The sequence below is a fragment of the Mesoplodon densirostris genome, chromosome 16 (genome assembly GCF_025265405.1).
Source record: "Mesoplodon densirostris isolate mMesDen1 chromosome 16, mMesDen1 primary haplotype, whole genome shotgun sequence".
Lineage (NCBI taxonomy): Eukaryota > Metazoa > Chordata > Mammalia > Artiodactyla > Ziphiidae > Mesoplodon > Mesoplodon densirostris.
Genome location: NC_082676.1, coordinates 16715939 through 16742768, shown reverse-complemented (window position 1 = coordinate 16742768; position 26830 = coordinate 16715939). Strand labels below are relative to the sequence as shown.

Here is a 26830-nt window from a genome sequence, read left to right as displayed (position 1 = left end):
AGAGGGGAGGGACAGCAGCTTCTACAGAACAACTGTTGCTTTGGTACCTGACATCAAGGGCAGATTCGGAACTGATTGGGTAGCTTTGGGCAAGCTCCCCAACCACCCTGAGCCTTGCCTTGCTCATGTCTACAATGGGGCTGGTCATGCAACCTTGGGAATTCTGGGGCTTTCCAGTGAGATGACCAGGCACAGCTCTGGGATGAGGTCTGGAATAGAGTAGGTGCCCACTGGCCTCTGCTCACAGCAGCCTCAGATGTCACGTTCCCTGCTCTTTGCCTGGCCAGCTCCTATATGTTCTCCATCATGGGGCTTCCAAGTTATCCTTTTCAGGATACTTCTCTTGAAAGGCCCTTCTCCCTTCTTTCACTCCTCTGTGACAACTTCATCCTACCATTGTCACATTTGTCAAAGATGAGGCCATCATTTTATATCAGAAACAAGATGTTGAATTCATTGCTGTACTTTGAAAAGCTAGTCTGTCCAAATCAAGCAAGGGCTGAGTTTTGTAGGGTTTGGGGAAGCGTGGAGTCCAGGGATGGGGGTGCTTTCAGAAGCAGGAGGTCCTGGGAAAGGCTGACCCTCAGCTGTGGACATGTAGCTATTGGAGCGAGGCTGTTATTGATCGCTTGACTTTCAGAGTCTGGGTGGGTACAAAACTGTCACTGACCAATTGAGATGAGCGTCAGACAAGGTTTGTGGTGTCTTGTCCCTGTTGTGGGACTATGGCCAAAGAATGGCCTGTCTTCCTTTCTCAGATTTGGAGAATAGGAACGTCTTATTCGCCCAAGCTTCTCCAAAGGACTGGGGGCTCCTTGAAGAGCTGTGTCATTATGATTACAGCACAGCTGGTGTCTGTACAATGTCAGGCACATAGTAAACAATCGCTAGATACCAGTCAACGAACAATGACAGTTGCCCCTTCTGTGACCTCAGAATCCCTTTGCTTTTACCTCTTTTCAGTGCCTCGTGACAAGGTTTATTTACGGTAAACCGCGATGTTGGGAGTGTGTTACTCAGTACATTGTAGGTGCTTGGTGCCTGATATAAGGGCATTGACTGATTTCATTTTACCTCAGCATATTTAAATTAGGTCTTAGGTCTAGGCGTGGGAATGAATGAGGGAAAGACATGAGAGGGGCGGGGTCAAAGTGAAAGGGCTCACCTTGAACGGGAGGGAGACACTTCACCTGTTTAGACTAAAGGAAAGGAGGTCAGGATGGGTGTGATCTTAATAAAGTGGAGGAGGGGAGAGAGTTGAGGGAGTATCTGATGGTCTCAGAGACACAGGAGACACAGTCCTCTGCAAGACTGAGGGGCATTGGGGCTGATGAGGGGATAATAGCTTAGCATATAATAATAAAAGATAATATTTATTAAACACTTGTCAAAAGTCATTACCATTATTAAGTATTATGTTACAGATATTAACTCATATCTGATACCTGATAACAGATATCAAAAACGTAATGAGGCAGTAATAATTAACTGCCATCATTCCCATTTTACAGGTGAGGAAACTAAGGCAAAGAGAAGTTAAATCCAAGGTCACACACAGCTAAGTAAGTGGTGGAACTGATACTCCTATTCAAGAATCAATGCTGTTGCCCAGTATATCACACTATGCATGGAAGTTGAATTAAGTCCAAAGCTGGCTTGAGATGGGGGCTTTAAGATTGGGCCCAAGAATATGGATTTATAGAAGCAAGCAGGACTGTTAAGGTTGGAGTGCATAGCCAGAAAAAAAAAAAAAAAAAAAAAAAAAAGACCTAGGAAGAGTTGGATTTCAGTGAATGAGAAAGGGAGGAGGAGGGTGCTCCAGGCTGATGATGGGGCAATGTGTGCAAAGGCAAGGGTGCTGGAGGTTCCTGCAGCCTTGAGGGATGCTGTGGGAGCTGAGTCTCAGGGCTGGTTGTCATGGAGGGTCCTGGATGCCAGAGCCAATGATGTGGAGTCACTGCAGGGTTTTGATCTGAGCAGTGAAATGATTGCCGAAAGATTGCTAGTGATAGCCAGGGTGAAAGATGGGTTGGGTTGGAAGAAGCTGAGCAGACAGCTTCTGCTGGTGATTGGATCAGGAGGATGTAGAATGGAAAGGGTCCAGAGTCACCCCAGAGGTACTGACAGTGTACTCAGTAGAGGTGACATCTCTCACGATGGCAAACCGCCAGAGAAAGAGCAGGCTTCTACACATGTGGTGAGTTCAGTGTTGGGTGTGTTGAACTTGAGGTGCTCATGGTCCAAATGGGGGAAATGTTCAGGGGAAATGGTGCACTGCAATCTGGAGGTAACTTGGCTGAAGGTGAGTATTTGAAAGTCAGTGACATGTTGCAACCCTAAGAAGCCATGGCATCATCCAACACAAGTGTGAATGGAGGAGGAAATACCAGACCTATCTATCCACCCACTATTCAGCCCATTCCATTAGCGCAGACATCCCCCACACCCGTTCCAGCCATCTGTTTATCTCACCCACCATCCTAATCATCTTCCCATCACACCCGTCTCTTCATACTCACCCAGCCATCCCATCTCATTCATCTGTCTGCTCATCCCTCTCATCCCAGCCACCCACCTGCCCATCCATCCATTCATCCCACCTTCTAATTCCGTCTGTCCAACCACTGAGTCATCTCTTTGTCCACTGACCCATCTATCCCACTCATTCCCACCACTCACCTCCCCACCCCCACTTCCATCCATCATCCATCCGTCCGTCCACTCATCCGTCCACTGCACCCATACACCTACTCGCCATCCATCCACTCATCTTCTCCCTCCCAACTGTTTACTTCTCTGTTCACCACCAGCCACCTGTGACTTTTGAGCACTCAAAATGTGGCTAAGTCTAAACTGAGACGTACTGTAAGGTAAAATACATACTGGATTTCAAAGACAGTATCAAAAAAAGACTGTAAACCGTCTCATTTACAATTTTTCTATTGATCACATGTTGAAACCAATATTGTTAATATATTGGGTTAAATAAATATGTCTTTAAAATTAATTTCACCAGTTTATACTTTCTTTTTTAACTTTATTTATTTATATTTTATTTATTTATTTTTAAATTTATTTTTATTTTATTTAATTAATTTATTTATTTTTTTGCGGTACGCGGGCCTCTCACTGTTGTGGCCTCTCCCGTTGCGGAGCACAGGCTCTGGATGTGCAGGCTCAGCGGCCATGGCTCACGGGCCCAGCCGCTCCGCAGCATGTGGGATCTTCCCAGACCGGGGCACGAACTCGTGTCCCCTGCATTGGCAGGCAGACTCTCAACCCCTGCGCCACCAGGGAAGCCCTATTTTTAATTAAAAAAAAAATTTTGGCTGTACCATGCGGTGCGGCATGTGGGATCTTAGTTCCCTGACCAGGGATCAAACCCGCGCCCCCTGCATTGGAAGCGTGGAGTCTTTTTTTTAATTTTTTTTTCTTTTAGTTTTTATTGGGGTATAGTTGCTTTACAATGTTGTGTTAGTTTCTACTGTACAGCAAAATGAATCAGCTGTATGTATACATATATCCCCTCTTTTTTGGATTTCCTTCCCATTTAGGTCACTGCAGAGCATTGAGTAGAGTTCCCTGTGCTTTACAGTAGGTTCTCATTAGTTTTCTATTTTATACATAGCATCAGTAGTGTACATATGTCAATCCCCATCTCCCAGTTCATCCCACCCACCCCGCTTAGTATCCATATGTTTGTTCTCTACTTCTGTGTCTCTATTTCTGCTTTGCAAATAAGATCATCTATACCATTTGTTTAGATTCCACATATATGTGTTACTATGCGATACATGTTTTTCTTTCTGACTTACTTCACTCTGTATGACAGTCTCTAGGTCCATCCACATCTCTACAAATGAGCCAATTTCATTCCTTTTCATGGCTGAGTAATATTCCAGGAAGCGTGGCGTCTTAAGCACTGGATGGCCAGGGAAGTCCCTTTTTTTTTTTTTTTTTTTAACTGTGGCTACTAGAAAATTTTATATTACACATGTGGCTTGCTTTATATTTCTATGGGACTGTGCTGATCTGTACCATCCATCATCCATCCATCCATACATGCATCCATCCAGCCCATCCTTCATTCCCTCCCTTCCTTCCATCCGTTCATCTACCCAGTTACCACATTTGTCCATGCCACAGATGTTTAATTTCCACCTCCTGTGAATCAGTGGCTCTGTGGGTCATCAGAATAAGGAAACGGAGGCTTCGAGCAGTTACAGAGCTTGCCCAAGGGGCACAGATGGAGCTAGCGTCATCTGACTCGCTAAAATCAGGGCGTCTCACCTTTCACCTTGGCTGCCTATTTGCTAAGTTTGCTTAAAGATAGAAAAGGAATCTGTCCTTTTCTTTGTGCATGTGTGTGTGTGTGGGGGGGGGTGGCTGTTGGACTAGAGGACCAGCTACCCCTCTCGCCAAGGGGACCACACGTTGTGGGGAGAGACAGACCCTTCAGAAGCCTCTCCTTGGTGGCCGTCATGAAAGGGTTATCCCCACACATTCGCTCTTTGCAAAAATGTGGGTTCTTTCAGATTCCCAAACTCATTTCCATGACAAAACTCTTGGGAAGAGAAGATGAAGGGCTGGCTTTCGCAGAACAATCTTCCAGCTGTAATGACGACTGAAGATGGCGCTGGGAAAAGGAATTATAATTAGAATATGAAATGGGGAAAATTAATCTATTCCAGTCAGTGGTAAGAGATATTCTCCTGGCATTTCGTGGAAATTCTTAGGCCGTTGTTCCCCACCCTCCTGAAACACACACACACTTTTTTTTCTTCACATTTTAAAGCGTGTGGAAGGTTGTGTGGTGTGAAAAAAGATTTTTGACTGAGGGACTGAGAAACTGAAATACGCACAGAATTTAAGTTCTTCGGTGCCTTTGTGGGTCTCTACATGCACGGGTCATATGTGTTTGTGTGCATGTTTCTCTGAGTTATATACGTATTCAGCTGCAGATGGGTGGGGTACTTACACTCATCTGGGCACCCCCTCCCTTCCGTGTGTGCAGGCTCTGGCGGTTGCGTACCAGTCCCGTAAAGGGTCTGTGCTGTGTACGCTGATGCTTGTGCTCTGGACGTCTTTGTCTGTGATGGTTGGTGCTACCCATGCATGTGGTATGTGTGTAACTGAGTGCTGTCTTGAACACTCTGTTGTGTGTGACGTGGGCCCCCACCAGTTTGTGATGCATATGTTGTCGCCATGCTTGGGCACACTGTGTGTCGTATACCTTTTTTTTTTTTTGCGGTACGCGGGCCTCTCACTGTTGTGGCCTCTCCCGTTGCGGAGCACAGGCTCCGGACGCGCAGGCTCAGCAGCCGTGGCTCACGGGCCCAGCCGCTCCGCGGCATGTGGGATCTTCCCAGACCGGGGCACGAACCTGGGTCCCCTGAATCATCAGGCGGACTCTCAACCACTGCACCACCAGGGAAGCTCTCGTATACCTTTGTGTGATGCTCACTCAGCATCACCGCTGTGCAGTGGGTGTCCATGTGGGCGTTTTCAGTCTGTTAAGTGCATGCGGAGGAGGAGGGGGCTCTTCAGTGTCTAGGCTTTGTGACTTCTCCCCTTGGCACACAGGTTCTTTCCTCCAGAAAGCCCCCCACCCCAAGAGGAGGGCTGAGGGGGTAAGTCTCAGGCCTTAGGCCCCTGGGGGCCAAGCCAGGGGAAGCCTGGGAGGTTTCGGAGTCCCCTTCCCCCTACAAGGGCTCGGAGGTGGTGCACTGCTAGACAGAGGTGGGCAGAGAGCAGACATCACCCACCCAACCACCACCTTGGGGCCTCTGTTCATAGCTGCTCAGTAGCCGAGTCCTGTGCTCCAGGACACCATGCAAAGCACCCAGGGGCAACCCGATGGAGGCTGACCCAGGCCCTGCCTTGGGAACCTCTGCCAACTTCTCAGATTTTCCTTGAAGCAGGAAGCAAGCTTCGCTCTGGCATGTGGCTGCTCTTTCTTGTTTGAATAAACAAGTGAATGCAGAAGCCCACTTGAGGGGGCTCTGGTGACCTCATGGAGACCCACTGCTCAACCTCTTCACTACCCCCGGCACACATGCCTCAAAATCTAGGGTCTCTTTTCCTCCGTGCCATTCCCCACTGCTCACTGCAGGGAGTTCCTCCCTCTGCGAAGCACGACCACATACACATCGAACACCTAGTATGTGCAAGGCCCTGGCAAATGATTGCCTACGTGTGTGTGTGGTGGGCCATGGCCATGATCTCTGCCGCCAAGGAGCTTACAGCCTCGTGGGAGAGGCCAAGCCCAGGAAGCAAACAGACCACTCTGCAGTGCAGTGTCTCCCTAACTGCGTGATCTTGGGCAACTGTTTATCCTCTTGACCTGTTTCCTTGGTTTGAAACACTGGTTGTTGTGAGGGTTGAATGAGCTCTTTTATGAAAAGCATTTTGCTTGGTGCCAAGCACATTCATTCATTCACCAAATATTTGTTCATTGCCTGCTGTGCATGTCGGAGGAGAGAGCGGACCAGGGTGGCTTCGTTCTAGCCAGCATTTAATAAATGGGGTATTACACAGCGTTTGGGGGATATCTTTCCCTCTGCTCCTTTAATACACGTCCCTGTACTTTTAATCTATACCATACTGTTTGATGACTATTGCTTTATAAAATGTTCCAAATACCTGGTTAAATTTTTTCCCCCTCCACTTCCCATCATTCTTTCTTTTAGAACATACATATAAATTACGTGTGATTTTTAAAAAGGTCTTACTTTTATCGAAGAATATGTAGCCATGGTGACACATCTGATGAGTACCCGGGAGCTTTTGTTGAGAGCACTCTACCCTGCCTAAGTCGTAGTCCCGCTCCTGATGCCAGTCTGTGTCAGGTGTTGTGGGATTTGGAGATGACCAGGACACAGTTCCAGCCTCCAAGCTGCTCCCACTCTGGGGCAGAAGACAGATATGGAGACAATCTATGTTGTTAGAGGGAAAGCCAAAGGAAGTGGAAGCATGGCAGGCCTCTTGGAGGAGGTGTTTCTGAGCAGAGCCTTAAAGCCTAAGCTCCGGGGGTACAGTGTGGTAGATGGAGCCTTGCCTTTGGGGTCATGCCCAGACCCTAGGCATGGCATGGCTTTTTCTTTTGAAAATCCAGCAGTCACCAAAGGACTCTGCCCATCCTTGTGTTGGGAAGGCACTTGGGTATAAACCCTAATCCCACTACCCCGATGGAAAGATTGGCCTGGTAAAAGACAATGTGAGTGATGTAGTGGCTGTTTCATTCATTCATTCATTCAACAAGCATTTATTGAGTATCTGCTCTGTGTCAAGCACTATTGTAGGTATTTGGGAGGCATCAGTGTACAGACAGGCGAAGACCCCGACCTCAAGTCCCCTCCATTTTCGTAGGGGAAATCCAACTGTAAGCAATGAACCTGGTAAATAAGTAAATGATGTAGAAAGCTAGAAGGTAAAGGGGCTGTGGAACGATGAGCAAGGGCAAGCAGGGCAAGGGAGTCGGGGTTAGTGGGCTTCAGAGCCCACAGAGGTAGGAGGCTGGCATCTGAGCCATTGTTAGGAAAACCCCTCTGAGCGAAGAGGGTCTGGATGAACTGATGATTGCAGGATTGTGGACTTTTCCAACCTCCACGAGGGCTGCTTGGTGATGTCCATCCAAATTACAGACACACACACGGTTAGATGCTGTGATTATACAGACTAATCCTACAGATAGACTCACACCCCTGCAAAATGATGGATGTACAAAAATATTCACGGGAGCAATGTGGAAATAGCAAAAGCCTGGAAACAGCTCAATTGCCCGCGTGCTTAACTAGTTAAATATATATGTTACAGGCATGCTGTGGCATACTAGGTACCAGAAAACAAAATTATGTCCTGACATAAAACACTTTCCAGGATGTGTTGCTAGGAGGAAAATAAGGTGCGAAATGGTGTGTATAGTATGCTGTCATTTATGTGAAAGCAGCGACTCTAATGTATATACAGGGACTATCTCTGAAAGGATGTAGAGGAAGCTGGTAGATGCAGCTGTTGTCTCTGGAGAGGGGCGGTGAATGCCTGGGAGGTGGGGGGAGGTGACTTTTCACTCTGTTGCTTTTTGTACTTTGGGAATTTTGAACCATATGAATATAACCTAATAAAAGGGTTTTTTTTCAATTACAGTAAACTGGCCAGCTGCTGTTGGTGCCCCCCCTCCCCCAGATCCCTTTACTGTCCAGCACAGCCTACTCCCATCTGCTGTGAGCACTGGCTCACAGCTGGCACAATTCTCTGGAGAACTGCCCTTGGCCAAATGGGGGCCCCCCTTCTCAGGTTATGACTCCTTCTGTCCTTTAAGGGCAGCCCACAGCCAATGACTGATGTACATGGGCTACAAAAGTGCAGCCACTTGCTTCATGCTGGGGCTAACTCTGTGGTACCATCCATGCCCCAGGTGGGACCAGGCTACAGCGACTCTCCAGCTGGGACCACATCCTTGCTTAGCTCCTTCCCCCGTCCTATCCCGATCCCTCCCTCCCTTACAGGTTATTTCTAAAGAGCACTTCTCAAAGATCACATGCATTAGAACCCTTGTCTCAGGCTCTGCTCCTAGAGAACCCGACCCAAGACACTAGTCTCAAGCGAAGGGAACTGGAATTAAGCCAAGTGCTTTGCACGTTTCAGTGCAGCATCCCCTGGAGAGAGGACTACTGGCGTTATCCCCATTTGACAGGTGTGGCACCTCAGAAGTTCAGACACCAGCTCAAGATCACACGTCAGGGAAAAGGGGGGCCAGTGGCCCCAGAGCCTCTGCTTCTCCCGCTACGCCTGCTCCCTCTTGCAGACAAATCCCAACTCCAGCCTTGGCAGCTGCTCAGAACACAGGGTGTAGTTCCTGTACCTGGTTTTTACCACAGTCCTCACTGCCTAAGGGTCAAAGGTCAGGGGGCAGAGCCACTTGGGATGGTAAGACCCGGAGGATGGGTCGGGGGCAGGCTGTCCTCATCCCAAGGCGCTGGAGACCTTGGCCTCTCTCCAGCTTGTGGAATTCCAGCTCTAGCTGAGAGCCTGATGTCATTTTGGCCAGGAGAAATATTTGCATACTTGCAGAGATGAGGAGCTCAGTATCTGGCAAGGCAACCTGACACGTCTATGGACAAGGTGTAAAGGGCAGAAAGGTTTTCCTCTCTGCATCCTAAGTGTGATGAACCCAAGCCATCAGAGGTCACAGAATAAGCACTGCTCCTTCTACCCTAGAGGGAGTCCTCCTGAAATGGAGACTGGGCATCTTGGGCTCAGTCTTTGCTTCTCCAGGCTCCAGAGTCTTTTCCCCTCAGTGCTTTTAGTCCCCTGATCTCCTCTGGCTTCTTCTGGGCCCTTCTTGAGAACATTTTCATCAGAGCTGCCTCTCTTTCTCTGTTCCAGTTTGATGGTGAGAGTGCCTACGTGGGGATGAGTGACGGAAACCCAGAGCTCCTATCAACCAGCCAGGTGGGTGCCCCGTCCTCCCTGTCTAGCCTGGGGCTGGCTGGAGCCAGGCTGCTCCCGGGGTGGGATGGGAGGCGTGCAGAGCAGGAGGCTCAGCCCACTCTTGTCCTCTCTTAGAATGATCAGGAATATCAGTTGAGTCTCCCTCAACTGGGCAATCAAACTGGGACTGTAGTGTTTTCTGTACATCAACTACCTGGCTACTGTTGGCTTACAATGGGCATCATTGAAAACTTGATAAAACTCGAAATGTGTTGTCTGCACTCTCCATGCACAGAGGGGAAGTTTTCAGCAGCAACGGATAGAGACGTCGCATGCTCTCTGGTGCTGCCTGCCTCTCGCCACTACACAGCACCCATGGGGGCAGATGTTGGTGTGGAGGTGCTCACACCCACGTATCAGCATTCGGGGCTCTCCTGCCCACCCGGAGTTGTCTCATGCCGCTGGGGAGGGTTGTGGACCTGGTGAAAAGGGAGGAAAGCAGAGGCTTTCTGTGCAGCTTTTCTTGGCGGTGAAAGGGGCTGAGTCATCCCCGGGCAAGACTGTCCCCCGCTCCAGCCCAGCCCCTTGGGAGCCCCAGATGCCAGTTGGACAGATTTGCCACTGAGAGCCTGGTCTCTGGAAATTAAGGTTTCTCTCAGCTGGGAGTATCCCCGCTAGAGACTCAGATGCCAGAGAGGGTCTTCACTATAGTCTGGGACCCCATGGAGGGTCCCACAAACATCCTGGAAGATGCTTCCCTGAAGCAGTGGTGCCTGCTGGGTGACAGGAGCTTAGGGTGCTGGATGGAGGGCAGAGGGGTTTCATAGCTGCTGAGAAACTTGGGGAGCTGGAGGACAAGCCTGCCCCTGGAGCTGCTGTCCGCCCCCCCTCTGGCTATGTAGTCGTGGAGGTCATGGCAGTCCAAGTTGGGTGGCTGGGACCACATTTTCCAGCTGGGGAAACAGAAGCCTATTAATTCACAAACATTTATGTGCCCTACTCTGTGAGAGGTGCTGTAGGGGACACAGATGAGAGAGACATGGGCTTGTGGCCCCTAGGGAACACTGCCGGTGAGGGAAGACACTGTTGTCATCCCAGCGTGGTGTGGAAGCTCCTCTGTTACAGGGCGCTGCAGCCCCCTCCTCTGCCACTGCAGGGGTGTGCCTGTGGACCCGCCAGGCCACACCCCTTCTATGGCCTGTGACCGTGTGAGCACCAGGGGGGCTGCTGAGAAGCTGCTTGTATATTGTTCTGACTTGTGCCAAGCTGCAAGAACTGGTGAGCCAGACTCCAGTCCTGGAAATGCTCATTTTGGAAGAGATCACAGAGTCACTGAATTGTCCATAACCCACTTGGAAATGTGATTGTCTCAAAAGACCAGAGTTTACTCCTGAACACCTTATCCGAGCCCTTTCACAATGTTTCAACTGCATTTTGCTAACATCCTGAGCCCTGGCTCTCAGAACCGTGCTATGCTGGAGTCGGCCCTGGCTCAGTCCCTAGTGGAGAGGGTTGGTGCTGTGCTTCCACCAAGAAGGGCAAGTGGGACTCAGTGGGGCTCCGCGTCTGCTCTAGGCTTGGGCAGAGGGGGGCACAGTCCTTTGCACGGTAGCTGGAGAACAAATAAATGTCCCCCCGCCAAGTTGCTAACAGTAGCTTCAGCTGTTCACCCAACACTCGACAGTTTGCCCTTTTCTCAGTGGTTATTTCAACTGACCTTCACGACCGCTTTGAGACGTACCATGAAGAAGTAAGACAGTTTCGTTAACCCCATTTCATAGATGAGGAAACTGAGACTCAAGGACGTTGACTGACTCAGCCAGGGGTCAGTACAGATGGAATTTGAACCTGCAGGGCTGGGACTCAAAGCTCCACACACCTCACTGTGTCTGTGGAGAGCTCCGTTCCCACCTCAAGGCTGCCACCAACTTGCTTCAGCCTAAATGTTGCTTCCTTAGAGAGCTCTTGGTGACCCCCAAATCCAAATTAGGTCCCTTCTCTGTAATTCTGTCTCATGGTACCATGTCCTTTTAGTTCACAGCGTTTGTCACTGTGGTTGTCTGCTTTTTTGTGGGATGACTTGAATAACATCTGGTTTCTACCCTAGACTGTGGCCTCCCTGAGAGCAGGATCTGGTCTCTCTTATTCACTGTTGTGCCCCCCTGTTGGGCCATAATGCCTGGCACAAAGGAGGCACTCAGGAAGTACTTATGTAATGAATGCCTTTCCTTAACAGTGTAATGAGGTGGTTGGACTCCCTAAGGGTCCTTCCAAGTCTCTTGTGCTGTCACTCAGAGAGTCTCCCTAACTTAGAACTTTATAGAAAAGATATCAGGATTCTCTGAGTCCACGTGGTGGCACCAGCCAACCTTGACCTGAGCAGACTTAGCAATTACAATCTAGACTTATCATAGTGTATCAGTTAGCTTTTGCTGCATAACATGCACTGCTAAAAATTAGTGGCTTAAAACAATAAATATTTATCTAGTTCATGATTCCACGGCTTGGCAATTTGGTTGAGTTCCGCTGGGTGGCTCTTCTGGTCATGGCTAGGATCATTTAAGTGGCAGCAGTCAGCAGCCAGGTAGGCTGTGGGCTGATTGGTATGGAGGACTCCCTTCCATGCCAGATGGTCTCTTGTGCTCCAGCAGGCTAGCCTCAATTTGTTCACGTGGTGGGAAAAGGGCTCCCAGAGCAGCAAGAGCCAAAGCTGCAAGACCTCTTGAGGTCTAGGCTTCCAACTGGCATATGACTACTTCTAACATATTCTAGAATGTGGTCAAAACAAGTCAAAGGGCCAGTCTAGAGTCAGGGAATGGGGAAATAGACTCTGTTGATGGGAGGTGCTGCAAAGCAGTGTGGTCTTTTAACAAACTCACATATGGGAAGCATGTGCCAAGTAGTTCACACTGATTTTACTGAAGAGTAAGACTCCTCTGGGACCTGCAGCTCCTGTGGCTTGGTGGGGCTCCACTGGCCTCCAGCTTTTTTTTTAATTATTGAAGTATAGTTGATTTACAATGTTGTGTTAGTTTCAGGTATACAGCAAAGTGATTCAGTTATTTTATATATATAAATATATGTGTATATATTCTTTTACAGATTCTTTTCCATTATAGGTTATTACAAGCTACTGAATATAGTTCCTTGTGCTATACAGTAGGTCCTTGTTGTTTATCTATATTATATATAGTAGTGTATGGTCTCAAACTCCTAATTTATCCCTCCTTCCCTTTTCCCCTTTGGTAACCATAATTTTGTTTTCTATGTCTGTGAGTCTATTTCTGTTTTGTGAATAAGTTCATTTGTATCATTTTTTTAGATTCCATATACGTCATATCATATGATATTTGTCTTTGTCTGGCTTACTTCACTTAGTATGATAATCTCTAGGTCCATCCATGTTGCTGCAAATGGCAATATTTCATTTGTTTTTTATGGCTGAGTAGTATTCCATTGTGTGTATTTACCACATCTTCTTTATCCATTCATCTGTAGATGGACAAGTCCTCTAGTTCTTAATGGCAAAAGTTCTCTATCTTTCCTTCCAGTCTCTTCCCTGGAATGCTTGCTTGAACCCACACATGCACATTTGTACATGAATACCCAGTCATGGTGTGGGGCCTCATCAGCTGTAGGAATTGTATTGTTCCAATTATTGAAGGATTGACATACACATGTGGGCAAATGAAGGTCTCATAGCTGATAGGGGATTCAGAGGATAAACACTCTAAATGTCATGAAATGCATTTTATAAATACAGTTAAATACAAGCTTCATCTATTCACCACATGTTTATTGGGCACCTTCTATGTGCAAAGCTCTATATGTAAGGAGGAAGCCATTTCTGGAAGATGTTTGCTTCCAGAAAGTGCAATTTTATCATGTTAAAAACCTACTCTTTAACCTTCTCCTGAAACACCATCTTCTTTATCTCTGTAGCTGAGACAGAGGTTCCTACAGGATATGTATTAGCCAACTGTGTCCCCTTGTAAAAACTTTCAAACTAGTTCTCATGGGCTTGAAGTTTCTTTTGCAAATGCTTGCTTCATTGTTTGCTTTTTGCAAGTCTCTCCAAAACTTCTGAATAGCTGCCTTAGTTTTCATATATTATCACTTTTCCTCCCTCCCTGGACCTTGAGTTTCTTTGGTACCAGACTTTCCTGGGTGGTCTGAGCTCATTGTCAGGCATGGTTTCTGGCCCGTCAGCAACTTCTAGGGGTGTAGGGCCCAGAAGAAATCAGCTCTTTCCCCTCCTTAGAGGATTCCCCATTCAGGAGTTACAGGGATTGATACTTCCTGGTTAAGTGATCCAGAAAGATTCTCCCTCTTCCTGGGATGAGGGTGAAGAGGAAAGGAACTAGGCTTGGGTCTTAGCAGTCCTGGATTCAAATTCCAGCTTTTCCACATCCCAGCCAGATGCCCTTGTGTAAGTTATGTCAGCTTTCTGTCAAATGGGAGGAGTAATGATTGCCTCCCAAGGTGTTTTGAGAAGTAAACGAGGAGTGCGATGTGGATTCTGTTGGTACCTCCCCTTCAGATTCCCTTCATCAGCTCAGGACATCCATTATCCAGGTATTGTGAGTATTGGCTGTTACCTATTCACAGCTGACCCTTCCTTAGAGAATTCTCTGCCAGATGGGAACCATGAACCAGGAAGGGGAATGGGAGATGGTCTAGAAGGCCCCACCCCTTGTCTCAAGGGGGACCAACTGGGCCACTCCCCGTGGAGTTCCAGCCAACTCTAGCTGAGACCACATCCTTACTCAGCTCCATCACATGCCCTCTCCTGCTTCCCTCCCTCCCCTTTGCTAAAGTCACTTCTCAATAAGTTACTCTCATGGGAATTCCCGTCTCAGCTCTACCTTAAGAGAATCTAACCTAAGATAGTATGTAAAGTACCAGTGTTCAAAAAAACTACCTATGTCTTCTTTTTATTGTTTTTATTACCATAAATAATGCTTTGGTCACACGAGACGAACCTCTGGTCACTTCTTGTGCTCATTTACGGTCTTGCGCCTCTGTGTGCGGTGTTTCCTCTGATGGGAATCCCCTGGCCATTTTTACCCAGCAAATGCCTATTTGTTCTTTCATGGCCACTGCAAATGTCACCTCCTCATTACAGCCTTCCTAGTTGTGGGTAGAATTTTCCACTCTCATGGCTGTAAATACCACTTCTTTTTCTTTTTTTAATTGAAGTGTAATTGATTTACAGTGTTGTGTTAGTTTCTGGTGTACAGAAAAATGAGTCAGCTATATATATATATATATAGACACACACACATATATATAGAGACACATATATTTTTCATATTCTTTTCCATTATGGTTTATTACAGGATATTGAATATGGTTCCCTGTGCTATACAGTAGGTCTTCGTTGTTTATCTATTTTATATATAGTAGTTTGTGTCTGCTAATCCCAAACTCCTAATTTTTCCCTCCCCCACCCCGTTCCCCTTTGGTAACCATGTCTGTGAGTTTGTTTCTGTTTTGTAAATAAGTTCATTTGTATCATATTTTAGATTCCACGTATAAGTGATATCATATGGTATTTGTCTTTCTCTTTCTGACTACTTAGTATGATAATCTCTAGGTCCATCCGTGTTGGTGCAAATGGCCTTATTTCATTCTTTTTATGGCTGAGTAATATATATATATGCGCCACATCTTTATCCATTCATCTGTCGATGGACATTTAGGTTGCTTCCGTGTCTTGGCTATTGTAAATAGTGCTGCTATGAACACTGGGGTGCATGTATCTTTTTGAATTAGAGTTTTCTCCAGATATGTGCCCAGGATTGGGATTGCTGAATCACATGGCAACTCTGTCTTTAGTTTTTTAAAGAAAACTCCATACTGTTTTCCATAGTGGCTGCACCAATTTATATTCCCACCAACAGTGTAAGAGGGTTCCCTTTTCTCCATACTCCCTTCAGCATTTATTATTTGTAGGCTTTTTAATGATGGCCATTCTGACCAGTGTGAGGTAATACCTCATTGTGGTTTTGATTTGCATTTCTCTAATAATTAGAGATATTGAGCATTTTTTCATGTGCCTATTGGCCATCTATAAATACCACTTCTGCTAAATATTTCAGACTTTGTTTTAAGAATTATTGAAAGGGGGGCTTCCCTGGTGGCGCATTGGTTAAGAATCTGCCTGCCAATTCAGGGGACACGGGTTCGAGCCCTGCTCTGGGAAGATCCCACATGCTGCAGAGCAACTAAGCCCATGCGCCACAACTACTGAGCCTGCGCTCTAGAGCCTGTGAGCCACAACTACTGAGCCCATGTGCTACAACTGCTGAGCCTGCGCTCTAGAGCCCGTGCTCCACAACAAGTAAAGCCACCGCCGTGAGAAGCCTGTGCACCACAACGAAGAGTAGCCCCCGCTCTCCAAAACTAGAGAAAGCCCACGCACAGCAACGAAGACCCAATGCAGCCAAAAATAAATAAATAAAATAAAATTTAAAATTAAAAAAAAAAGAATATTGAAAGAGCTTGTGTGTGTGTGTGCGTGCGTGCATGTGTTAGAGAGAGAAAACTGGCACATGACTACTTCCAGCATATTTTATTAGTCAAAGCAAGTTACTGGGCTTTGTTAGTGAGAGACACAGAGAGACTGAGATTGAATGATGTGATCAGATTTGCAGTTTTAAAAGGTCTCAGTGACAAGAGTGGATGAAGGAAGACCAAATGGGAGGGTGTGGTAATAGTCCAAGTGAAGGATGATATATTGTCCTAGATTGTGTAGAGGCAAAGAGGAGATGGGAAGAAGTGGATGGATCTGAGATGTGTTTTGGAAATAAAGCCGGAAGATCTTGATGATGATGGATGCAGAGGGAGAGAGAAATAGGGGAGTAAAGGATGACTCCCAGGCTTCAATGATGAGTCTGTTTGCCAACATGATGGTACAGCTTTCTAAGCTGGGGATGGTCTGGGGAGGTGCAGGTTTGATGAGGCCAGACTTGTTCCATTTGAGATGTTCATCCAAGTAAAGATGTCTAAGTAGCTAGAAGGTTGTATAAGTCTAGAGCTCATTGGGGAACTGAACTTGGAAGTCCTCAGCTTATGGTATTAAAACCTTGAGAGAATGAAATTTACAGGGAGAGAGGAGGGTGAGAAGAGTAGGGGACCAATGACTTTTAAATGTTGAGCTCTATCATTTGAAGGCAAAGTAGAGGAGAAGACACCTGTGAGATAGGTTGAGAAGCAGTGGCTGGAGAAGTAGGAGGAGAACATGGAGCCTTAGAAGCCAATGCCAGTGATCCAAGAAGGAGGGAGGGGATCTGGGGAAAAATTATGTTGGATCCAGCTACTTTCCTATCAAAGGATAAACTTTAAATAAATCAAAAAATTTAAATGTACTCAAGGAAACCATAAAGGCACCAGAAAAAAAAATCTTTAAGGTATACTTTACAACTTCAGAGTGGGAAAGGCATTTCCACGACTCAGAGTCTTAAAAGAGAAGACATAAAAATGGACCATAAATTAAAATACAAAACAACTTTGGTATGCTCAAAACACCATAAGTAAAGCCAAAGACAAATGAAAAATTGGACAAGAATGTTTTCAACTTATGGTATACTGAAAGGACTGATTTCCCTCATATATAAAGAGTTCCTAGAAATCAATTCAAAACCCCGGTGGAAAAATGGGCAGGAGATATGAACTAATAGTTTACAGAGAAAGAAATACAAATGGATCTTAAATATATGACAAAATGCTAAAAATAGTTCATAAGAGAAGCAAAACTACCATTTTTCACCTATTAGATTGGCAAGAATCCAAAGGTTTGATAATGCACTGTGCTGGAGCCCCTGAGGGGAAAGAGGCACTTTTATACATCACTGAAAGGAGAGTAAATTGGTATAACCCTTATGAAAGGATAATTGGCAGCATCTATCAAAATTACAAACGCATTACCCTTTAGCCCAGTAATTCCCTTTTTGGAAATATATCCTACAGATATATCTGCATACATGAGAAATGACATATTCAAGATTATTCATTTTGTTACTGTTTATGGTGGCAAAAAAATTGGAAAAAAACCCCAAATGTGCAGTAATATGGGACTAGTTTCAGAAATTATGTACATATATGAAATGGAATACTGTGTGGCTGGAAGTGATAGAGTTCTTTTGATACGTTATTTCCTGAAAAAAGCAAGATGATGAACAGTAAGTACAGTATGTTACCATTTATGCCAAAAGGATAGTAAGAATGTATGTTTCTGTGTGCGTGTGTAACTCTGGAAGGATATATGGAAACTAGTAAAAGTGACATTGTACATCGTGTGTGTGTGTGTGTGTGTGTGTGTGTGTGTGTTATGGTTACTGGGGTGGTAGACAAGGGTAGCAAAAAGACTCTTCACTGACCTTTTCAGGGGTTTTCAACCATGAGGATTTAGTATCACTTCAAACAATTAAATAAAATTTAAACAAGAAGCAGCAGAAGGTCGATGCTTCTGAGGGGTTGGTTGGAATAGGAACTGAGATACGTCCAATAGTTTTAGCAAAGAGAAAGTCATCCTGGACCTCAGAAAAAGTAGTTCTGATGTGTAGGGTATGTCCTACAGGTCCCAGGGTGGATGGAGGAGGGAGTGTGAGGTGAGGACGTAAATGGCAAGTCTAGACAATGTCTGAGAAGTCTGGCTGGGGAAGACAAGAGCAAGGGCCATAGCTCAATGAGATGAGGACTCCTTGGAAGGATTTTTTTAAAATGATAGAGTCTTTAGAATTAATCTTGATGGAAGGCATCCAGAAGAGAGGGTGATGCTCAGGGCTCAGGACAGGAAAGAGTTAATTGATGGCTTAAGTTTTGGGAGAGGGTGGGAGGGGTGGGTCCTGCCCAGAGGTGGAAGCTCTGGCCTTGGCCAGAAGCAGGGACCAAGGAGGAAAGGAGTGTGGCTTTGTAGATGGGATCGCTCAGAGGAGAGGGCGTCCGCCCCTGTATGCACCTGTCTTCTCAGAGAGGTTGGTGAGTGGCCGGGTCACCTCCTGACAGTCAGGGCACTGGAGGTCTAAGGGGATGGGGCCAGTCTGTGATATTTGTCATGGATTGTGGAAGACTGAGTTCTTGGTGCAGGTGCTGTAAGGGCAGACAGTTGGGTGAATCAGGGCAAGGATTTGCCAGGCAGGTGTACCAGAAGGACACTCAAGCTTCGTTGCCCAAGAGAGAGACTGAAGTGAAGGATCAGGGAACCCAAGCTGGATAAGGACAGAAGAGAGGGAACCGCAGGCTCAGAGAGTCCCTGAGGGAGGAGCTGGACAGTGAGGACACCTGAGTCACGGAGTGGGAAGCGGGTGGTGATTCGAAGGTGAGCAGCCATGGGCGTTGATGGAGTCTTGGGTGCGTCTGGGGAGGGGGTGTTGGCAGAGTGGAGCAGACGTGCCTGGGGAGGGAGGAGCTGAGAGCCCAGCATCAGCGTGGTGGCCGAGCTGAAGGGACTTGGGATGGTGCTGGCATGCGATGGATGGGAAGTCGGAGCCTAGAGCTGAAGGCTGGGAGCGTGATGGGGAAAGGAGGTGAGCTGGAGCTGCATGAGCCGCTGGATGCTGATGGAGCTGAGTGGGGTGGGGTGGGATTTGTAGGGAAGGTAGACAGTGGTCTGGATGGGACCTTGGAGAAAGAGAAGGATGTCAGCCCCATCCCCAGGGGTGCCTGGTCTGTTTTTCTTAACCACTTGGGTCAAGCATAGACCTAGACTGGGTCGATGTGCAGCCTCCTTCCAGCAGGGGGCAGTGTAGGATGCCCAGAACGGGGAAAGAGCCAGGAGCTCTGGGTTCCAGGTTCAGCTCTGCCCTGTTCCTTTCACCTGGTGTTGGTATCTCTCTGAGCCTCAGTTCTCTCCTGAGAATAATGAAGGCAGGTGGTCTGTCGGCTTTTTCCAGCCCTAAATAATGCTGCTGCTGCTGATACTGAACATTTACTGGGAACTTCCTTGGGCTCAGGCACTGGGGCTAAATGTTTTCCATGGCTGGTCTCATTTCATCTCAGGTAGGTATGGTTGCTTTCCTGTTTAACAGAGAAGGCAACTGCAGCCACAGAGAGAGGGGTGGTTGAGTCTTTTTGAAACAAACAAAAATACCTCCAGCAAATGTCCCGGGACCCAGAGACCTCCTGCCACTGTTGAAATCTAAGATTCTAGGCTTAGTAACTCTGGCCTCTGAATCTGTGTACATCGTAAAGGGCAAAGATGACATGGCTTTTATTGCTTTAATTAAAACCTGGGTGAAGAGTTCCCGATTCATATGAAAATGAAATTGTGTTCTGCCTGCTGTGGTGCAGAGAAGGGAACAGCGGTGATTACTGCTAAGATTACAAACAAGCAACGAGAAAAGGCCTTTTGCAAGCATTTCCTATTAAAGCCACAAACATCACACTTTAAAAATAATTACGGTTCTGTTATCGGAACATGATTCATGAATTCTGAATAAATATGAGGGGCCTTAAGGGAAACTGTTTCAAGACCACAGATTTTGTTCAAATCTGATGAAATTTAATATCACTTCGCAGCTGGAGAAGAAAATGCAAGGAAGGAAAAAAAAAACATGATATGTATACGGAGAGAATTGAGTATATGTCAGGCTGAACTAATGAATGTTCCCTCACCTGTCCTACACACGTGCTCAGAAAAATGGGCCAGCCTCTCTTGAGAGGTTTTTCATTGAGAGAAAACCGCTGAGAAGGAGTCGGTACTTACACCTCACCAATCTTAATTATGTATTCCAATAGCTAAAATATATATATTTATTTTAAAGCTCTAGATTCCTGGCTGTGAGATGTTTAGATATTTGAGGGCACAGGCATGGGAGGCATTAGGGGACGGATTTGTGGGGTCGGGGCTTGGGGGTGGGAGACCTGGGTCTGCACTTATTACACCTCCCCCGTCATGCTGATGTTTCTCGTACAATGCAGTGAATGTTTACAGCATGTAGTTTTGTTTCCTTCCAACTATTATGAGAGAAATTGAATCCCAGGAAACGTTCACTCTCTCTAAATGGGATGGAAACAATGAAGATGGTGCAGGAAGTTTATGGGTTGGGGGAGGGAACAGCATTGGGTTGAAGACGTAATTTCAAGGATTTTCTTTAAAACAGCACCCCTCGGCCACTCCCAGCCACCTGGAACTCAGCATCCTCTGTAGGGCCTGAGTCTTTGCTGGGGAGGGTAGGAGAGTCCCTGATTTAACACACTTGTTCATTGCTGCAATGCAAGATCACCCAGTGATCAGGAAGTCGAAATGGGCCAGATGGGGGACCTTTCCAGGATGGTGCTGAGTCCTGGCTCTGGCCCTCTTCAGCCTCTCTCACTGTGTGCCCTTGGGTAGGTCATGCCTCTCTGAGCCCTGGTTTTTGCATCTGTGAATGTGGGCTGAATGGGTGCCTCTGAGGGACCTTCTAGATTATGTCTTTTGATGGATCAGCCTTTTCCACCCCCTGCCTGAGATTCTAGGAGGGACTGGTGTCTTTATATATATATATATATATATATATATATATATATATATATATATATATATATATATATATATATATATTTATGGCTGTGTTGGGTTTTCATTGCTGCGTGTGGGCTTTCTCTAGTTGCAGCGAGCGGGGGCTACTCTTCGTTGCTGTGCGTGGGCTTCTCATTGCGGTGGCTTCTCTTATTGTGGAGCACTGGCTCTAGGCACATGGGCTTCAGTAGTTGTAGCACACAGACTCAGTAGTTGTGGCACATGGGCTTAGTTGCTCCGTGGCATGTGGGATCTTCCTGGACCAGGGCTCGAACCCGTGTCCCCTGCATTGGCAGGTGGATTCTTAACCACTGCACCACCAGGGAAGTCCCTAGTGTCGTTTCAAGTGACCAGAGACTGGTCTCCCCAACCTGGCTGAGTCTCCCCTAGGCTGGAGGGGCCCCTGAGATGGAGTCTAGTGGCTCTGAGTGAGGTTTCAGCCCATGTTGGGCAGCAATAAAGAGATGTTGTTGGTCAGATGAGTTATAAAGGTAATGACAGGGAAGACAAACTGACCTGGGCTCAAATTCTGGTCTTGACATTTCATGGCTGGGTGACCTTGGACAAGTCAACCAACTTTTCTGAGCCTCAATTTTGTCTTTAGAAGTTCCTCAAAATGATGTGGGGGGAAGTAAATAAGATACATTTATACCCGAAGTTTTTATTATGGGGCTTGGTGCATGGCAAATGGTAGTTAGCATGAGGTGCTATTAAAGTACCCACTTTACAGATGAAGAAACTGACTTTCAGGAAGGTAAAACAGCTTGCCAAAGTCATCCACCCAGGACGTGCTGGGCACAGGAGATTAAAAACAGCATCAGAAATATCAGCAAAGAGGAGACAAGTCAGCTATTTAATCTAATGCCAATCAAATTATGTGAAGGGTTGAAATTGAAAAGATATTAGAATTATCTTGCTTTTAAATGTGCCAATAAATGCCCCCCCCCAAAAAATCACAAAAAGAGTAGAAGATGCCTTCTGATAATCGCCAACCCATTGAAGATATCTGACCCCTCCCCACTCTCCTCCCTTTGACCACCCTCTAAGCCAGTGCTCCAGGGAACAGCTGGGCATGCCAAGCCTCCTTGATTCACATATCATTAATATTAAAAGGCTTTCATGTGGTCTAGACAGCCAGTTTCTCTGTCTCTCATATACTCAAAGCCTGAGACTCTGATGGGGAACAAAGGTGCGGGCGTGATGTGATTGCCTCTGCCAGGCCTGGCATCCCTCATCCTGCCAGCCCCTGGAGACTATGGAGTGCAAGAGACTCAGGTGAGTCAGGTGAGCGTGAGTGGCAGGTCTGCGCCCCATGGGACTCCTGCTTCTGTCTTGTTCTCCCGTGTGACCTTGACCAAATTACTTAACCTCTCTTGTTCTCACTTTCTAGTTCTGTAAAATGGGGGTATTATTACCTACCTTGCAGGTTAAAAAAAACCAGAAGTGGGTGTAGCTTAGTTAAGTAGTTCAGTTGAGTTAGACTGGTTAAGTGGGTGTGGGTTAGTTAAGAGGACCAGGTGAATGGGTCTAAGGTAACCAGCTCAATCAGTGCTAGATATGATAGGAACTTGATAAAGTTTTTGTTTTTGTTGATAGAATTTGCAGTGTAGGGAAGAGAAGCAAAAAGTGAAGGAGCTAGGTAAATGTTCGGTGGCTCCAGTTTTCGGGGAACTTTTTTTTTTTTTTTTTAACATAGGACTGGGGTGGAATGAATTAGATGAGGCTTGTGTTTCAGGTAAACAGAAATCCAGCCCAGATACCCTCAAGCCAGGCCAGCAGTGGGGTCTCAAGAGAGACTGCTGGTGGCAGAGTCTGAACAGCTACCCAAGGGCATCGAGCGAGAGGGCAGCTCTCAGGAAGCTGGGGGAGCTGGGGTGCACAGCCTGGAGGGGAGGGTGTGCCTGGCTGGGGAAGGCTGGGGAGATAAGCCATAGGAATGAGTGTTGGCTTTGGGGAGAGAGATGGCTTCCGGAGAGCCTTGCGGAAGCCTTGCTTTGCATTGTGAGGTGGAATGTCCTGTTCAAAGTCCCCTCAAGAAAACCTTAAATAAAGTTCTCTATAACAGCTCAAGGCCTTTCGCATCACCTGTGCTACTTTGGGTTATTTAATGTGCTGGGATGGCCCTCAAGGGTGGGTGTGCTGTGGCTGGTGGTTGTATCTGTGTGATGTATAAACATGGAGCAGTTGTAGTTTTATTCTTCCTGCTGGCCTTAATAAACATTGCCGGACATAGCAATGGGAGAAGAAGAACAGGAAAAGGGGTGAGGAAGATTTGACATTATTAAATACTCCCCTCAAAATGTAGAAAATGGAAAAGACAGAGATACCCAGTCAGGCAAGGATGTGCAGGCACTGGTGTCCTCATACATTGCTGTGTAAAATTGGTACAACCATTTTGGAAAACCAGTTCTCAGTATCTAAAGCTCTGTGACCCAGTAATTCAACCACTAAGTGTTCACTCAACAGAAATGCATTCATCGGAACACCCAAAGACACGTATAAGAATGTTCATAGCAGCACTTTTCATAAAAGCATGAAACTGGAAACAATCCAAACGCCCATCAACAGCAGACTGGATAGAGGATTGCAGAATATTCTTACACAGTGGAATACTACGCAGCAATGAAGAGTGATTTATAACCACGTGCATAAATCTCACAAATACCAGGTTGAGTGGAAGAGGCCAAACACCCAAACAGAACATTCTATATGATTTCATTTACATAAAGCACGTGAACAGGCAAAACTATTGTATGATGATAGAGATCTGAGTTGTGGTTATCCTGATGGGGGTGGTAATGAGGGCCCTTGAGGGGCTTTGGGAATGTTGGTAGGCTTTCTCCCCTCATTTGGGTGCTGTTTACACAAGTCTGTTTGCTTCATCAAGATTCATCATTGAGCTGTCCCTTTATGCCTTGAGCACTTTCTGTTGATATCCTATGCTTCCATAAAGAGGAAAAAGAATTATCAAGGCAGTTGTGTAGATGTCTCTATTTTTAGAGATGCGGTGTGATGGGGAAGGGAACCTAGACAGATTTGGTCATTTGTATCTGTGTCAGTCAGCTCACCAGGGTGAGCTGCATTCCCACTGGGGTGTGGCTGGACTAGCCCTTTACAGCCTGAGCAATTTATTTAACTTCTTGGGAGGGGAAAAATTCTTTGAGCCTCATAATGGGTGATGAGCTGTGAAAGTGCTCCAGCCATGGCTGCCCCAGGGAAGCAGGTGGTGTGGGCTTCCCCAGATCTGCTCTGCTCTGCAGGCCCCCACCTCCACCCCCATGTCTCTGTGGACAGAATTTTAGGAAAACTTTGAAAACACAAACATCTAAAAACAATGTGCATGAATGTGTGTTTTGCTGTGATGCTATATTGTGGTGCCAGAAAATCTTGTTTATGGAGTATTTGGAGCTGTCTGTGGAAAAGTGCTTCTTGGCACATGCGCACTCCACACACACACACACACACACACACACACGCTTGTTTGCAGACACTTATGCACAAATACAAGCATATGTGCACATCACACTCACCCCAGCATGCTTGCTGATATGCACCTTTGCATGCGTTAAGCATCACTCTGTGACCCTGGGCAAGTTACTTAACCTCTCAGTGCCTCGGTTTCCTCAGTGAAGTGGATAAGGGCACCTAGCTGTTGGAGCTGTTGTGAGCAATACACACACATACAGACACACACAATTGAGTTTTTTATTTGCGTTATGGTTGCCTCCCTCCTAGCCTGTTGGCTTCATGGGAGTGGGGACCTGGCACATAGTAGGAGCTGAGTGAGGGAGTCAATGAATGAATGAAAACTCTCATAAATCCCCTGGCCCGTGTGCTGACCTTAGGCACATTCACATACACATTTTTGAAGCATATGTACGTGTCTGCACACACACTCATTTACATATGTGACACATAATACAGGGCATATACATGCACACACCCAGACACCCATGTCCAGGCCCAGAACTCAGGAGGGTGGGTTTAGCTGTAGTTTTGAGACTCTAGACTAGAAGTCAGAACACAGCATTCTGTTTGTGGCTCCAGGTTTATTATGTGACCTTGGGTAAGTCTTTTCACCTCTCAGAGGTTAAGGACTCCTAGCTGGGATGTGACAGAACTGGCATTTGGACCATGGTCTGTCTGGGTCAAAGTCTATGCCTTGAATACCTAAGGCCTTGCTATCCACAGTGTGATCCATGGACCAGCAGCATCCCCTGAAGCTTGTTGGAAATGCAGCATCTCAGGTCCCACCCCAGCCTCCTAAGTCACAACCTGCATTTTCACAAGGTCCCCAGGTGATCTGTGTGCACATTACAGATTGAGAGGCACGGTGTGAGGTACAGTGTCTCCCTAAAGCATTAAGAGGGAGGGTCCACGTTCAAGGGCCTCGTAAGCAGGGCACAGGCATATGCCCACCTGCTAAAGGACTGCTAAAGAGGAGGGATCAGAGAATGAGGGAGGAGGCAGCTGGGAGCTGCCCACAGAGACAGAATCAACACAGAACTTCAGCATCGCTCCTGAGGGAGCCCGTCCCTCCTATTTATTTCTTTTAAATATTTATTTATTTATTTATTTATTTATTTGGCTGTGCCAGGTCTTAGTTGCGGCATGCGGGATCTTTAGTTGCGGCATGCGAACTCTTAGTTGCGGCACGTGGGACCTAGTTCCCTGACCAGGGATCGAACCTGGGGCCCCTGCATTGGGAGTGTGGAGTCTTAGCCACTGGACCACCAGGGAATTCCCCCGCCTATTTATAAAGAGGCAGAATCACACAGTTATTAAGAGTACCAATTCATGAGCTAGGCTTTTAAATATAATAATAACATGTATTAATTATCTCGTAATTCCTGTGGGTCAGAAGTCCAGCTGTGGCTTAGCTGGGTGCCTCTGGCTCAAGATCTGCCATGAGACTGCAGTTGATATGTCGATCAGGGCTGCGGTCTCATCCAAAGGCTCGGCTGAAGGCGGATTTGCTTCCAAGGTTGTCAGTGGTTGTTGGAAGGATTCAGATCCCCTGAGCTAGCCTTTTGGGTTGGCATCCTGGCTCTAACCCTTCCCAGCTGTGTGACTTTCAGCAAGTTTCATATCTCAGTGCCTCCCTTTCCTCCTCTGTGAAATGGGTATAATAATAGGACCTGCCTCCTAGAGTTGTTGTAAAGACTAATAAATTCATGTATGAAAAGCACATAGGACAGGGATGCACTTAGTACATGGTAAGTACTATGTAGATTTTTGCTGTTATTATTGTTTGAACAAAGCTGAAGAGAAGCAGGACAGCACAAGCTGGCTCACAGAAGAGGCACAATAAACCTTAGGAGAGCTCTGGGTTGCAGTCTCCTGATGGAACTTTTGGAGCATAATAACAGGAGCATGCGGTCCAGGCCATAGAAGGAGGCCGTGCTCCATTCTGTACAGAGCAGGCTTAGAGTGCTGTGCCCAGTCCTCCGTGCCTGGGAAGGCAGAAGAGTATTGTGGCAGTTCTGAGGATGAGCAAGTGTCACCTGGGAGGACAATGGCCTGAGCAGACACCAGCACACCCAGGGGCCTGGTGATACCAGAGCCTCACCAGCATCATCATCAGTGCCTGAGGTCTTCAATGACTCACTGTGCTCGGTGTCAGGTGATGCTGCAGGATCGGGTGCAGGAGTCCTTGGATGCCAGACAGATACTGGGACCCTGCTGTGAAGGCAGTAAGCCTTGGAAGGGTCTGAGCAGGGCAGTGTGCCTGGAGCAGCATGAACTGGGGGACTTCCCTGCTTATCCCAGTGTCACAGGACCTCAGAGCACTCACAAAGGCCAGTCACTGAGAACTTCAGTGCATTCATCCCCAGGCAGCTGGCTGGGCACATTTTTAGGTGATGCTACTTCTGTAGTTTTCAAAAGGTAGAAATG

The 26830-nt window shown here is 46.8% G+C and overlaps 1 protein-coding gene across 2 annotated transcripts in view; it reads left to right on the top strand.

The window, feature by feature from the left end:
• Positions 1 to 26830, top strand: part of TOX2 (TOX high mobility group box family member 2) — a 147894-nt gene that overhangs the window by 46413 nt on the left and 74651 nt on the right. For both annotated transcript variants that reach the window (XM_060078428.1, XM_060078429.1), the window contains exon 2: positions 9388 to 9453. In XM_060078428.1, coding sequence (XP_059934411.1) covers positions 9388 to 9453 — 66 coding nt within the window. The remainder of the gene's footprint in view (positions 1 to 9387; positions 9454 to 26830) is intronic.